Below are 16,225 nucleotides of genomic sequence, written 5' to 3'. Positions count from 1 at the left end.
AATGGATTGACATTGGATAGAGGACCTTAAGAGTGGATACACGACCTTAATGGAGGAAACCTTAAGGCTTTACCGACTTCTGATTTCTCTGCATAAGGCTATGTAAAGTCTGACACTGTATAGGAAATGCAAATGCTTGTCATCTAATTTCATAGCTTAATTTTGCTAGTTCGAAAATTCTGTTTGTGTCACTGTTTTAGACCCATATAGAAATACCTACCAATTTGAAATTTAGGAACACATTAAGTGAAACAATTAATTGTAATCCATGTAAGTCAATCAGAAGGAGCATTTATTATTGTGATGTTCATGAGACACAATACCTTTCATCATAGCTATCTTACATTCACAATAAAATACTTTTACCCTAATGGTTTACTTGAAGTGACAAAGGAATTTTTGGTGTGGGAACACAATAATTGTCCTTTTCTGTTCTATTATTCTGTTAAAGCAGCAAAAACATGCCGGGGAACTCTCAGGAACAATCCCTGCCCATGCAGGAGGGCTGGATCTAGATGATCTTTAAGGTTCTTTCCAACCCAAACCATTCTGTGATTCTATGAATATTAATGAAATGCATAAAGTTGGCAAGCAGCATACCTTAAATCTAAATCTGTGTGAATGCTCTCAGACAATTTCTGGAAGTGTTTTAATGATTCTGAGTATTTAAAGAAATTCTTCATATGCTATAGCAAAAGGCATATGGGAGAAGGTTTTACTCATTACATTATTTGTCAATAAAAATTAAGTACAGCTGATACTTGCAGAGGCTTTTTGTAGCACAAAGGAAGTTTGTCTTCACGTAATTTACACATACCTTAAAACTGAAATTTTTGTCTTACATTCCTGAGTAACTCACTGAATTTTTTGCAGTTCAAAACCTCTAGAACACCCTGTAATTCTCTATTAATAAAAATTCTCAATATTTACACCATCATAATAATACTCCTCAACTGTCTGTCATACCACACCCCCCCAGAATTAATACAGAGAATATATATCTGTATCACAGTAAAGGTATTGTTTCATAACAGGTTGACAGCTTTTCCATTTCTTCTTGATCAGCTTCCAAATTTTGCAACCACACCATGTAAATGCTAGTACCAGCCAAAGAAAGGAGGTAGCAGCACAGCTGGAGGTGCATATGAGAAGGGGAAGGAGCAGTGGGCAAGACTTCCCCTTATTTAGCAGGAATACAAGCTCCCATCAGCCCAAAAGCTGATTCTGAAATTTTACCTGAAAAGGCACTACCAGTCTGAGCTCTTATAAACTACTTGCTCCTATTCCTACAGCTTGGTTGGTAAAACTGGTTGCTTAGTCACTCAGTGATCTGAAATAGGACACTGATGAAGGTCAAAAAGCAGCCCAGCAAACAGACAGACAGAGGCTATTCTTAACGCAGATCAAACCTTCAATCCAGATGCTCTCCACAATGCTCAGAAGCAGAGTACCAGAGCAAACAAGAGAGTGGGATTAAGCTGCTGGGGGGACTACTTAACCTGCCAGCAGCATCACAAGAAATGGTGCCCAAAGCCCAAGTGCCCAAACCATTTTTGGGCACTGCTTTCTAAAAATAAACAAATTTTCATCAGTATGAATACTTTCCATATTAAAACAATTCACTTTTTTGCTTAAATGAAGGACAAAGAAGAGTTCATTAAAAAGAACCACTTAAATTTGAAAGAAGTAGGTCAAAGCACTACGGTTCTGCATCAGCCTTCCAAATTACATGTATACATAGTGAATTACAGGCAATCAGTTTTATATTAATTTATCTTTGCTTAACAAACTAAGCTACATATTCCAAGACCATTATATGCCTTAAAACGTCATGATCTACATGTTGGATAAGGTAAAAATGCTCTTCTACCCCACAAAATGTCAGCTTGACAGTTTTACTTCTACACAGAAAAGTTTGTTTATTGCGGTTAAAAATCATACTGATAAGAATAGCTGCAGTCTTTGTTCAAAATCGTGTGCATGACAAATACATAGCTTTCCTCCATTTCTGTTACCTGGCAGGGCTGTGGAAACAAACCACCATATACTTAGTGTACCCAACCACAGATTAAAGAAAAGATTGCTGCAGGCTCTTAACAACTTCCCTGTATGAATCAAGGAGTGTGATCTTGATGTAGAAATATGAATTAACTCACACTCAGTATAAGATGATTAGCAGCTGGCAGAATTTGAGAAAAGATAACTATTGTGCCTTACAGGCAAGGCTATAATTATTTTTTAGCAAGTTTTGCTATCATGCAAAAAAGCCCCAAATTAAGAAAAACACATTATTGAACATCATAAAATAATTTGTGATAGTTATGTGTTTTAAAGTAGTTCATGAACAAGAACTAATACTATCAAGATATAAAAAGCTAGGTTATGGAACACTTCCGACCATTATTTCAACGAGACATAAAAGCCCTTTCCATTCTCCTCAGAATGGGAACACCTGCCTTTTTCCTTTCATGTCCTACTCACACAAACTTCTTTTGTAACTTCAATTAAAACTATTTCAACCTTCAAGAGAGAATTACAAATGCTAGCGAAAATACTGCTGAAGTTCCATAGACCTTAAAAGCTATGGTTTCCAATGCTCACATCAAACAGGAACACCACCAAGCAACTGGAGCTATTAGGCCACAGGTAGGTAGGAATGTAAGATATTACATGAGGGTCCCTGTAAGGCCCCTTTCCTTGCTGACTGCACTGTTCAAGCAGTGCACGCGTGCATGGCATGCACCCTTGACAGTAAGTTTGGTTTACAGGATCCCACCTTGCACTGCCATGGGTGATACTTTCCAGCTCTAACCATGCACCAGGTTGGGCTGCACCTTGTCCCAGAGAAGGGAACTGACCTCAACTAGGAGGGAGAAGACCTTCTTCCACGATCCTGGTTTTGTTTTTCCCAGCTTTGTCCACCACACAATGTCATGAGCAAGACTAGCACAGCGTAAGTGGGTAAGTAAGGACTGGGGGATGCTTAAGCTCCACTGCTGCCAAGTAAGATGTGACAGTCTCAGGCACAGTAAAATCTTGCTACAAGGCAAATCCTAATCTACACTGCTGACAGAACAATATTCATGGAGACTGTAAGGCTACAGTTTCACCATGAACTGAAACAGCCAACAGCTTGCAGTGTTGCACCTCCACTCCCTCTGTCTCTGCCCCTGCCTGCCTTTGGCTAACAGCCATACCCTTTACACTTGGCTCTGGTCTTCTGGAATCATATTATGAAACTGGGAAACAATCCTCACAGAGGCTAAACACCATCATCACACCATCCCCTTTTCTGAGTAGAATGTACACTTCAGCTAGCCTTGTCTAACATGTACTTTCAAAATACAGAAATTAAACAGAAAATACAGCCCTATTTAGACCTCTACAAGGAGCTATAATATCAAAACAAAACTATGCTAGACACATCATTCTGATCTATAAAGTGGACAGGTGAGAGAAAGAAAACCTCATACATCACATAAATCACTTCTGTCCTTTGAGACAGGTTTAGCAACACTCAAGAGTTATAAATAAAAGCTATACAGATTTATACAGAATAGACTTAACTATCCTGCCCTCCTCAACCTTTCTATTTGAAACCAAGACTGAAAGGAAGTAAAGTTACTTACAAAGTAAGTCTATGTCTAGACAAGAAACCAAGAGTGGATATTTCAAAAATACCATTTACTTAAGATTAATAATGTTCTGCTGCTAATTTAAAGCAGTGCTAATTTTAAATAGACTATCCTATAATGAAGCTTTCTAAATAAGTACGCATACTCTTGTCCACGCTCCCAAACTATCTGTGCACCTCTGGAAGTTCTCTGGCTGCAGTACACAGATTGTGCACATGGGTTACAAAAATGAAAATTAGAACTTAGCAAAAAAAATACTTCCATCTTCCTTTTGACTTCTACCAAACACCAGCAAATATTTTACATCAAAGAGTATGGCAAATCTTTACTCATCAAAACAAAAATGAAAACTGAAACAATTGCTTAATTGGAAAGTAAAAACTATGTACTGACAACTCCTTTGGTTGTACATTTTCTAACGTCAAGTGAGCAGAGCAATTCTAGAAACACAGGGCTCTCTGAAGACTACCACAGGCACAAAAGAAAGAGCTGGACAGCTAGACATTTACTAGAAATACTATTACATTTCCTTAGCTTCATTTCTGTGGGGCAAACTTTGGCAAGTAAGACTTTTCAGCATAACTTTAAAAGGGACATAGTACGTTATTCTAGTCTTCCATGGGAGAGTCTCTGGATGCTTTGGGTGTAGTAAAATTATCTTCTCTCGTGATTTTGTTTTTTACATATCAGTCTGTGTGGCTTATTATTCAATGTATTTTAAATAGGACTCAAAATTTATGTACCTCTCCCATTTGCTGTTCAATAATTTGATGGGCCAGTTCCTCTATGGTTGCCATGATCTTTAATCACCAGAATTTCCTGTCAAAGAAAGCAAAGAAGATGCTTAACATCTATAGCCTCAATAGTGAAGATTATCTTGGGGAAAATATAGTTCATGTAAGTAAAGTATGTTCATAATTGTCTGAAGGTGATATACCTGCAGAATCTGAAGGCTGGTTATACAACTAAAAAGCAATATATTTTCTATTCATAAACTTCCGTGTCTTTTTACTCAACCCACACAGAGAATTCCTATGTTCCTCCCACTGCTTTACTAAAGACCAATAATACAACAAACTCCATGTGAGAAAAGAACTGTATTACAGACCATGACATCAGCAGGGACACAATTAACATCTTGAAACTGGAACACAGCCAATTTTGTTAAAAATCAAGGGGGGAATCTAACTTCTTCTGAACTCATAACAATTTTTTACTATTACCAGGACTGCTTGAAGGTCAGTTTTGTAGCTAATAGGAGGCACTCCTTGGGAGGCTGAAAAATACACGTTTAAAAAAATATGCTGTTTTGCCATCAGTACTGTTGTCCTGATTTGAGCCAGGATGAAGCCAGTTTTCCTTTTACTGATTTTTTTTTCCTTCAGTAAGCTTTCTTTCAACTAGTAGCAGAGTGTTCCAGCTAAGAACGATAACAAAAGCTGGAATGTTTTTCTAACTGCTGGGTCTTCAAGGTCGCATCTTTACTCTGCTGCCTCAGACACTATGGGGAGATCTATGACTCCGCCGTAGGAGGCTGAGTTAGACAGCAAAATTGGCCAGGGATATTCCATTCCATGTATCTACATAAGCTCAGAGGAAGGTCAGAGATCACAGAAGACAACTTCCTGTTTCTTCTTCTTTTTCCCTTCTCTTCCGTCCATGGCCGGCATCCGAGGAGGACTCCGTCCATCCAGCACCGTCGACCCTTAGGCTCGAGCTCTCTTGACCCTCATCACTCTCTGCTTTCTCCAGCAGCAGTTCTGGGATTTCTTGGGACTGTTCTCAGCTCAGGAGAGTGCTGGGGGAGGAAGTGCAGAGGAAGATCTTGCTCTTTCATGAGAATGTGATGTACCGGAAATATTGTGCATATGATGATATATTGAAAAAAATTAAGAGTAAATTAAGTAAAATGCTGAAGTTCTAATCTGACCTCAGAGCTGATCCTGATTTGAGTGGAGTTTTGGACTAGAGACCTCCGTATGTCCCCACCTCGAATACTGTACAACTCAAAACTCCAGTTTTCTTAGCTACAGAACAAAAAGAGTTACACGCAATTACAAAAAGTCCCCAATATTTTGAAAGTAGTTTTATTTGCTGAAATCTTTTCACTGCCTTCATACAGGTCTACTGTGCAGATGTTCCAAGGACACAACCTATAATGTAATTTTAAAGTTTTACTTCACTGAAGGTCTAGTTTAAAGACTTATGCACAAGAAAGGTTATCTTGAGCACTTTGAACCAATTTTATGGAGAATACATGTTCCTTTATGTCAGCCTTTAGAGACAGCACTAACACCTTCCATTCTGCAATTACTGTCTCTAACATTTTCTACATTATTTTACTAAAATAAACTAGACTACATCAATATAATTTTCCCACCAAAAAAAACAGGTCTATAATCCTTCCTGTAACAAAGTATGATTATGACCTTCTCAATTTTAGTCATATTTACCAACAGAGCCGATGGCTGCTTTATTTTATGCTTTTCTAAAACTCCTGGTCTTCTGGCCTGCAGAATTAGCATGTTCCAACAAGAATAATGAATGCAAATTATTACTGCTATTGCTGTGTTGCACCAGCTCAGCAGCACATGGAAATGAACAATTCAGTACAGTGAAAATAAAAGCTTGATTTATTGTTTAGCTAGTAAAAGCTTGCAGTCAAATACTGTGCAGGAGGCAAAATCTGGAAAATAACTTCTACAGAAATTGACTCAGACATTGTCCTGGTTTGAGCCAGGATAAAGCCAATTTTCCTTTTACTGATTTTTTTTTTCCTTCAGTAAGACTTTCTTTTAACTAGCACCAGTCTGTTCCAACTAAGGCTGATAAGAGAGGAATGTTTTTCTAACTGCTGGGTCTTCAAGGTCACATCTTTACTCTGCCGGCTCAGACACTACGGGGAGATCTATGACCCCCCCTGAAGGAGGCTGAGTTAGACAGACAGCAAAATTGGCCAGAGATATTCCATTCCATATATTTATGTAAGCTCAGAGGAAGGTCAGAGATCACAAAAGATAACTTCCTTCCTGCTTTCTTCTTCCCTTCTCTTCCATCCATGGTCAGCATCCAGGGAGGACTCCATCCATCCATCACCGTCGACCCCCAGGCTCGAGCTCTGCTGACCCTCATCACTCTCTGCTTTCTCCAGTAGAAGTTCGGAATTTTTCAGGGCTGTTCACAGCTAAGGAGAGTGTTTTGGGAGTTGCTGGGAGTGGGGGGAGCCAACAGGGGCTTTGTACATTTTCTGAACATGTCTGTATATAATTGTATATATTTTCTTATATCATTAGTGTTTAATTAAAGCTGTGTAGTTTAGTTTTCAATCCAGTAAAGTCTCTCCCTGTTTCTCTCTCTCTCCTTCCCTACCTGGGTAGGATATGAAGGAGATTGAGAGCATTGTTGTTGAACCTGAGTCAAACAGTGACTTTATTGCTTAATCGGTCTATTGGTTTCTCTTTTTCACATCAGACTTTAGATCCTTGCCTTTACTTCTACCATGAAGGTTCTGAAAAAATTAAGTGATAAGAAATGCTTGGTTCCATGACCATTTAGCTAATGACACTGTTCACTGCTTAAGCTCTTACTTCCTTCTACAGCTTTGTGCAGACCTGTCATTAAGATTGAAAACACTCTTCCTAAAACTCTACAAAAACAAATGAACTTCCTTCAATTTGTGTTAAAGATGATGTGTTGCTGACAACAACGTCAAAACTGACAACATTTAGACTGTCAACATGATTAATCACTGCCTCTTCAACTGTCCGACATATTGTACTTTTGTACCCTTGTATTCCATCAGTCTGTGACGATCTGTTTGTTTTCTAATTAGTGGTAAATCTCTGGTGCCAGGGAAAAAAACGGCATTATTAAGAGACATCCAACACAGTAATGCTCCTCTTTTGTTGCTCTAGGTATCAAGTAACACAAACACGAGTATCTATATTTATACTGATTAGACTTGCTTTACAAGTATAATCACTGCATTTGTTTTCAAAATTACTTGAGTGCTCGACAGTATTATTTTCCATATAAAAAAATCTAAAAATGAAGCTCTTTCAAAAACCTTTGAAAAATAAATTCACAGAGACACAGCATTATGTATCCACCTGTTTTATTTTCAAAACGTCAATCCCCCACCTCAATTTATTATAAGAAGCATCTAAAAGTAGGAATTTTGACAAAAGACAGGCATTAAGACTTCCTTTGTACTCCTTACTATGCTCATTCATTGCATCTCTCTTCAATGGTCAGACTCAAATGCAATGCAACCAGAATCTCTTTCTGTACATAAATCCTAAGTAAATAGTTTATGCCCCCAGCAAATGAGTTAGTGAGTCTTTTTGGCAGGAGGACTCAATTATTTTTTTAATATACCACTATCACTGGTGTTAGCCCAAACTTGCTGGTGCTGAACCTGGAGCCATTACAGTTTTCCATCGTTAATTTACATAAGCACTCTGTGAGCCATGAGGTCAGTAGAAAACTTTCATTAGCTTGCACTGATTCAACCACTCTTCTTTACTTCTTTCTTCATTTTTTACATCCCAGAGTTTTCCCAACGTTTTAGCCAAAGTAACTTAAGAACAGCTTATTTTTTAAATTGTTTTGCAACACTTCAACTGAAATGGGTTAGGAAACATTCCCCTGAGAACAGCCAGCTGATTTGAGGGTCAGCACTCTCCAGCGGTACAGTTATACCCAGAAGACATTCATGTTTAACTCTCACCCTTTTACAGGGACAAAATGTATGCAACTTTATTGTCCTAGTAAGAAGTTCCTACTAACAGTATTTCAAAATATTATTGCAGAATAGACTAAGGACTTTAAAAGCAGCAGCAGGAAAATAATTTATGTTTGGCTCTCCATCTGACACAAATGGTAACATGTCTTGTTTTATTACATTGCACTGTTGGTATAGCTGCTTCACTATCAAGTACCTTGATTCTGATTAAACACCCTTTAAATAAGTAAGAAGAAAACTTTGTCTACCCCAGAGATTTCAGTTTACTTTGAAAAAAACCAAATCATAACTGGTGCAAAAAATGATGCTTGTAAAATTTGAGTAGTTAAAACTTACCCTGCTAGCACTGCCAAACCAGTTTGTCTCTGTACGTATGGAATGCATAACTCACTATGTATATATCTGGAATGTGTGTTAATGCAGGGGTCTTTCCTACATTAAATCCACCTGTAGAAGATGACATGTACATTTAAACTAATAGCTACAGAAAAACTTTCTAGATACTTCTGAGGTAGAGGCACATTAAAAGTAACTTCTGCAGTCATAACTTAAGTCTACCTTCTGCTCTTAGATCATAAGAAAGAGAAGTATAGCAAGATGAATATGACTTTTTAGGAGAGCTCAAAAGGTTAATATAATGGAAAGCTAACTGGAAAGGTATTCCCTCTTGTAAGAAACTGTCTTAATCTCTCTTTAGAGTCATACTGTTTTAGTAGTAAATGAATTCAACAGATCTCAGAAATGAACTAAGGATACACTATTTTAGCTGTCATCACACTGGGCTTACAGCTGCTCTGTATCTTAAAATGGAAACTAGTCCTCTTTTCCATTCTCAAACTCATGGTGTATTAATTAAGAACTCAGCATAACCTGTGCCAAATTTCTGAAAAAATATCTATGCATAAAATAGAAGGCACTTAACCATCCCTCTATGATTAAAAGTGCCAGATATTTGTGGTTCTGTTACTTGTTTCAAGCACTAGGTCTTCTTTATACTTCAGAACAGTATTCTGCAATGCTTTACAGATAACAAATTAAGACAAGGAATCCAAACATATACACTACTCCGCTTAATGCTTCATACAAGAAAGGCTCCATGAACACAGGAAGCTAAATGACCTGATTATCACTCTATAAGCCACATTGCTCAAGATGGTAGAACAGTTGGGAGACTTCAAGGAGTAACATTCTCCTTATCAATGAACTAAGGAATATTTATGCGACTCTTGACATCCAGTTAGATACTGTTAAATCTGCATGACATCAAGGTTTAGAAAGTACATATGTGAGAGAACCAAAGGAAACTGAAGCAGCTAAACCTGCAGGCAAGTAAGGAAAGATAAGATGCTTTTAACAAAGCATAAGGGAGTAATTAAAAGGCAAATAACAACAGAGAAAGAGATGCATTTGCAGACATGCCTGTACAATTAATATAGAATCACTGCTCTCATTGCTTTTTCATGTAAGCAAGTGGGAAAATAGGTGAGAAAACAGAATTGCTAGGACAAATTTTTAGGAGACTGCTGAGTCATCCTTCAGTTTGGTCCACTAAAGGGACAGTCTCACTTTTAGCCCTGGGCTCCTGCTGCTTTTATCATGCAACCTCTAGAACCTGCCTGCACAGCTACAGAGCTGATTCAGCTCATCAGCCCCACAAATGACAGGGGAGAGGAAGGAAAAGGCAAGGGGGCTGTCTGCAAGCTGAATCCAACCACAGAGTCTGGCTACACACCAGAGGTAGGTAAGGAGACAACCATTTAATCAGGTCAAGCTGCCCTGAGCAATGTCAGTCATAGCCTGTGTATCTCCATCTGAAGCCTGCAAAATCCTGCATTGGTACAGGAAGAAAAAAACCAAACTGGTTCCCTTCACCAGAGCTGAAAACTGCACAATGAACCAGACCACAAAGTCCACCTGACTGAAGACCTCCCCCTTCACTGGACTAGGTTCAGCCAGGTCCATTCTCCTACCTGGCATGCAAAGATGATGCTGACACAGCACACTGAGGCATTACAGCCACTATGGTATAATTACAGCATCTCACGAAGAGGTAGCCCCAGGTAGCCCTACTCCTGGCTGACAGCATTGTCCACCTCTGCATCTGACCTCGCGACTGGACAGCTGTAAGGTGAGCTCATCTTTTGAATTTATTCAGCCTCCAGCTAACAACTGCTATACATAACACAAGAAAAGCAGGCAGAAGCAAAAACAAGTCTGTTTCTTCTGGAAAATAAGCCCATATTGTTACTCCAGCTTATGTGTAACACCAAATTACCAATACAGGTGTGGTGGGAGATGTCTGCTTGGAGTATTCCGTGAACTACAGCCACAGATGAGGTAGTTGATAAGTGCAGGTATAAGATGGAAAGGACTTGCAAACCTATTCAGCAGTACTAATAATAATGCTCCCCTTACAACTTGCACATGTTCATATCCACGGAAGCTTGCTTCAGGAAAGAACCCTGAGTTTCACACACACATCTTGCAGTAAATCAGTGTTGACATTGTTTCAGATAAAAATATCCCTTTGTTTGTAAATATCAGCTCCTGCCTCTTCCCTGTTTTCTCTTTTTGTTTGTTTGGTTGGTTTGTTTTTTTGCTTTATCAATGCCACAGAATTAAATTTTGTTGGAGGGTGTGTGTTTTTGCTGCTTTGTTTTTAATTCCTATAAAGGTATGTAAAGCACTCTGGAAAAAATAATCAGATTAAGTCAGTCAAGAGTGAAAGCATTAGTCATGTTGACACTTACCCTGTCCTGCTAATATTTGAAAGGAAATGTATTACCAAAACAGATGGGGCAGTTATCATACCACAAAGTTACTGCTAAGCTATAAACAGTACCCTCAATTTATTTGAAATGAAATAACAATTAATTATAGCTAATATGACAATGACAGAGGGTTTGGCTTTAGTTTCTGGTGGTTTGGTTTTCAATTTTCTGGTTTAACTTCCTACAAAGGCAGTCAAATACTTAGCTTAGTGCAGCCTGTCTTACTATGAAGTTGAACAAAATTAATTTGAGCTAAATAAATTTGAACAGCATTTCGGAGAAGGCCTAGCCAAATCAACAAAATTAATATCAATATCGATGCAGAAAGGCAGTTCTTAGACTATGATTTTTAGGAAGAAACATAGTTCCTTGAAAAATTTACAGGACTGAATCATAAGATACATAAGCTTGGAAATCACAAGCAACTTTCCAATTTCAGAGAACTAAAAATGAGAGGAGTTTGACTCTTCAGAAGTCACATCCTTTACTGCTTTAAGGGTTTGGTGAATACCATCTAATGCAGTAATCTCTGGATTCAAAAGCTGCTGACTGATGGGTAAGAATACTGACAGGCCTACATATACAACGGTAAACATTTGATTAACTCCACCTTTGCAGCTCCATCCATCATTCTCACACTGATGAAATTCTGTTTTGCAGCAGCTTACCTTATGCCATAATGTACAGGCACAAGTGTGAAGTGCTAAAAGCAGCTTGAAACAGCACTGAGGAAAAAAAATAATTAAGAAGTTTACCAGTAAGAAACTTAGGTACTGTTTGTTTTCCCCTACGGTCACAATTGGGTTGCAAGCTGCAGCCTGTGTGGGACAGAAAAGCATACGCAGACAGCTGTGCCAGCCAGAGCCTGCAGCCCCCACACCCACCCCAGCTGCTTACAGTGGATGTCGGTGCCCCCACAGGTCTGGGAAAGGAGATATGCACAAGAGCTCCCTGACATGCATCAACCAAAATAACTCAGGTTAGCAAAGCTTACTATTAGAACTGCTTAAGCCAGGATGGCTGCTGAAGCAGCAAAAGCACACACAGCCTCTGCCAGTTGCAGCACTGCCAGCTGAGATTCACACTGTGCCTGCCAGCAGAACAAACGTGTACCAAGTTAAAGATTTGACATCACTCTACTCCTTATACACAGTTAAGCTCTCTACTTTAAGAAAGGGGTGCTAGGCTTTTTTTCTCAGGGTTTTTGTCCCAGACATTAGACACAGATTACTTTCTTTAGGAAAACTGCCTTCCTTCACAAACTTTAAGTAAACTCCAGTAACTGCACCAGCTGCACAAAGTTTAATTGCATAGTACAATAAGCACACAATAAATCAAAATGAAAACTGAGTATCAGCATAGTGAACAAGCAAACTAAACTTAACAGTGTAAATATTTAGATTTCACATTATAGATGAAAGCCAATTTTCACTGGACTAGCACTTGAAGCATACTCTGTTTTGCATGTGAACTATTTAAGTGCATGCTACAGTATCACTGGGTTTTTGCTTGGTTTTGTTCCCCTCCTCCCAAGACAACTGTAATAACTGAATACAATAATGAAATAATTCATGTTGAAAAGTACTTGTGGAGGTCATCTTGTCCAACCCTTTCCCCAGAGCAGAGCCAGCTTTAGAGTTACACACACTGCTTAGTGCTTTGTCTTTAGAGGCTCAGAAACTTGACCAGAAAAATCAATGTAGGCTTTACATGAAAACACTTCCTCCTCTCCCACAACTGGGTTATAGCTATTCTAAAAAGATACCAGAATTCCCACCAAACTTGCTCCTTTCAACACAAATAAATGAAAAAGCAAGGTAATTTATCTATCTGCAAGCTCTTTTCTGCAATAAGGATCTTGATTGATTGCAGAATGCAACTGACTCAAGTGACACCCAATAATCCAGATAAGTTTGCACAAACTGCAGAAGCAGTTAAGGACTTTAACTGACATCACCTGGTGCGGGTTATGTATCTTACTTTACCATACAAATGCACATGTGCAGCTCACCACCATCACATGAAAATTCTTAGTCCTCTGATAAGACAAGGGGGTGCAGTACCTCTGGAGAAAGAGCTACAGACAGGAGCCAAATGTTTCACAGACCTCTAGGTTTCCCTTAAACAACTGTCCCTGAGGAAAGCTGTAAATCAATGAGAAACACCCTGATGGGACTAGGGTACCTCACATGACAACTGGCTACCACAGACTACTAGGGGGGGAAAAGAAGTTATTTTCAGGTAGAAATGCTGTTAAAGGGTAGAACAAGGAGTTACTAGATGAACATCACCTTGCCCGGGATAGTAATGTTTTCCCTCCCCCTCCAATACTAATATTGCTACTTACACAATGGTGACCCCAAAACCAAAGGTGTCCTGCAAAAGACTATTTTTTGCCACCTTACTTTTCTATGCTAGGTGTGGATGTAGCGCTTCCTACTCCACCGCTTTTTTTCCCCGAGAGCACCTTGCTGATGCTGATACGAGCAGCTTCAGATCAGATGTCACACATGAAGAAGGCCCAACCATCACGTACACACACTCGTCTTGCAGCGAAAGCAGCATCAGAAGACTTGTTTTTTCCCCCCCGTGTGTAAGTTTATTCGCACAACACATGCTATCTCCCCTCTTCCCTCCACAACGTCCAAATATAGGTTCACCCTGTGGTACAGGGCTCTGCTTTTTTACACTTCCAGACGGCACGCTGCAGCACTGGGAAAGAAAGAAAGAACGAGCCCACAAACCCCGCAGCTTGAAAGAAAAAACCCCACCAACGAGCTAGGAGAAGGAAGAGCGGCAGGCTCGTCTGCCCCAACAAAAATAGCGCCTCGTCCTGCGCAGGGCGTCCCACCTCAGCCCAAAGGAGGGCAGGAAGGCCGCAGCCACCCCCGGGAAGGGGCAGCGGGCCGAGCCGGCAGGCAGCGGCACCGCAGGCACCGCAGCCCGGGCAGCCCGGGCAGCAGGGCCCGAGGCCGCGCACGGCGGCCCAGCGGGCAGGGCAGGGCAGGGCAGGGCAGGGAGGGCGCGGCGGCCGAGCCCCAGCCCCGCGCCTGGGGCCGCCCTGCCCCCGCGGCCGCCCCTCGGCGGGCTGCGCTCGCCTCTCCCGCCCCCCGAGGGCTCCGCGGGGCCGCGGCCGGCGGGCGAGGGAGGGAGGGAGGCGGCGGGGCCCGGCCGGCGGGGCCCGCACAAGATGGCTGCGCGGAGCCGCGGCGGGGGGGGGCCGCCGCGCAGCACGAGGGGGCATCGCCCGCCGCCTCCCGCCGCCGCCGGCCCCGGCAGGAGGGCCCGGAGCCCCCGCGCCCGCGGGGAGCGGCAGCGGCGCCGCCCGGATGCGGGGCGGCGGGAGGCGCAAGCGGTTCCTGTAGGTGAAAGGTCGGGGGGCGCGGGGCCGCCGGCGGGACGCGCCGAGGCCCGAGGCGGGGCGGGCAGCGGGGCGGGCGGCCCCGCGTCCCCCTCGGCGGGGGCGGCGGGCGCAGGCCCGCACCGTTAGCCCCGCGGCCGCCATTCCCGGGGCCGGGAGAGTCACTCACCTGGCGGGCCCGGTGGCTGCTCCGGCGGGTTTATTTGTCGGCGGCGGCTCCGGCTGCCGGGGGTCAGAGTTCGCGACCCCGCCCCCTCCGCACCGCCCCGCACCGCCCCGCCCCGCTGCGGCGGCTGCGCCTGCGCCGGGACCGCCCGCCCCCCGCACCCCTCCTGCGGGGCGGGGCCGCCCCTCGCCTCGCCCCCCGCTCGGCCCCGCCGCTGTGCGCGGCGCCCCGGGCGGCGGCGGTAACGGCGTGCGGGGGCGGCGGCCCTTTGCGGGCGCTGGCGGCCCCGGGCACGGCCCTTTGCGGGCAGGGGGTGGCAGCGGGCCCTGGGCGGGGTGCGCCTGGGGTGAAGCTGCCTGGCAGGGGAGGAGACCTGGGCCCGTCCCGGGTGGTTCCCACCGCTCCGGGGGCGTCGTCGCGCCCTTCGGGAGCAGCTCGCGGCTCCCCCTCCCCGCTGCGGGCGGCTCCCAGCGCCGCGGGGCTGAGCCTCGGCGGGGCCTCCCCCTGCGGTGAATGCGCGGGTGGGACGCGCAGGTGCGGTGCGGTGCGGGCCGGGGTTCCTTGCCGCCGCTCCGCAGAGGTGTGCGCGGGGCTGGGGAGCCCGCCCGGGCTCGGCGCTGCCCGGCGGGGACGGGGCCGCTGAGCAGGCAGCGCCTCGCTGCTCCTCCCGCTCTCGGCATCGGCTCAGGCCACGTTTGCGTGAGCTAACGCCTTAGTTCATGCTAATTATCTAAGTGACCTTGGTTTTAAGTGAGGGTTTTATACGTTAGATAACGTCTCTTCCCCCCCCTTCCTCTTCCATCTGTTCAAGGCACATCCTACAGCTGTGGTCAGAGATCCGCAGGAACTCCAAGATCATACAGGTCAGCGGGGCTGTGTGCACACTTTCATTATCGGGAATTGGCTTCGTCCACTTCATGCGATTTCTGGTGAATCAGGTGATAGAAGCATCAATATCTGAGAAGCAGAGATATGAAAACAAACAAACAAACACAACAAAAAACAACTAAAACCCCCCAAAAAACCCAAAGACTATAAGCAATTTGTGTGTTAACATTACTAAAATAATTAACACTCCCATCTTGTTAATTTCTTTACTGTTTTCCTTCTCGCTCCCAGTCCCACAGCTGCACTTCCATTTAGCTAGCCTAGCTCAAGATCACTGGTTCAGCAGCATATTTTGCTTTTTGATCAAACACACTCCCAAAAGCCAAATGCAAATGAGTGTCATGAGGAATTTTAAATGGGAGCAATTAACTTGCTAAGCATTTCCTGAAAGTGTCAAATGTTACAGAGCTCTCAGTTTTACAGTACTTGTCACTTCCCAAACAAGCCTTGGCTGCACATCCCATTCTAAATGAAGGAGCTTACTGCATTTTAATTTAACAAATACCAAGGATTTGACACCCAACCTTATTTCAGACAAGTGTTCTGATACCCTCAATAGAGCAGAAATGTCCGTGTAACCAATAAAACAGGTTTTTTCCTTAGCAGTGACCCAATTCATACCTGACAGGTATTACAAAACCGTGACCATGTGGCTGTGTC

The 16,225-nt window shown here is 43.0% G+C and overlaps 1 protein-coding gene across 4 annotated transcripts in view; it reads right to left on the bottom strand.

Moving 5' to 3' along the window:
• Positions 1-14,770, bottom strand: part of NR2C1 (nuclear receptor subfamily 2 group C member 1) — a 42,295-nt gene extending 27,525 nt beyond the window's left edge. For 2 of the 4 annotated variants that reach the window (XM_051613926.1, XM_051613953.1), the window contains exons 1-2: positions 14,681-14,755; positions 4,379-4,454 (exon numbers count right to left, since the gene is read on the bottom strand). In XM_051613926.1, the coding sequence (XP_051469886.1) occupies positions 4,379-4,432 (54 nt within the window). In that variant the 5' untranslated portion in view covers positions 4,433-4,454; positions 14,681-14,755. Of the gene's footprint in view, positions 1-4,378; positions 4,455-11,818; positions 11,876-14,680 lie in introns of those variants that run through there. The other 2 variants (XM_051613936.1, XM_051613944.1) reach the window with 2 other exon arrangements.
• Positions 14,771-16,225: the final 1,455 nt, after the last annotated feature.

The sequence above is a fragment of the Apus apus genome, chromosome 1 (genome assembly GCF_020740795.1).
Source record: "Apus apus isolate bApuApu2 chromosome 1, bApuApu2.pri.cur, whole genome shotgun sequence".
Lineage (NCBI taxonomy): Eukaryota > Metazoa > Chordata > Aves > Apodiformes > Apodidae > Apus > Apus apus.
This window is presented reverse-complemented; position numbering and strand designations above follow the sequence as displayed.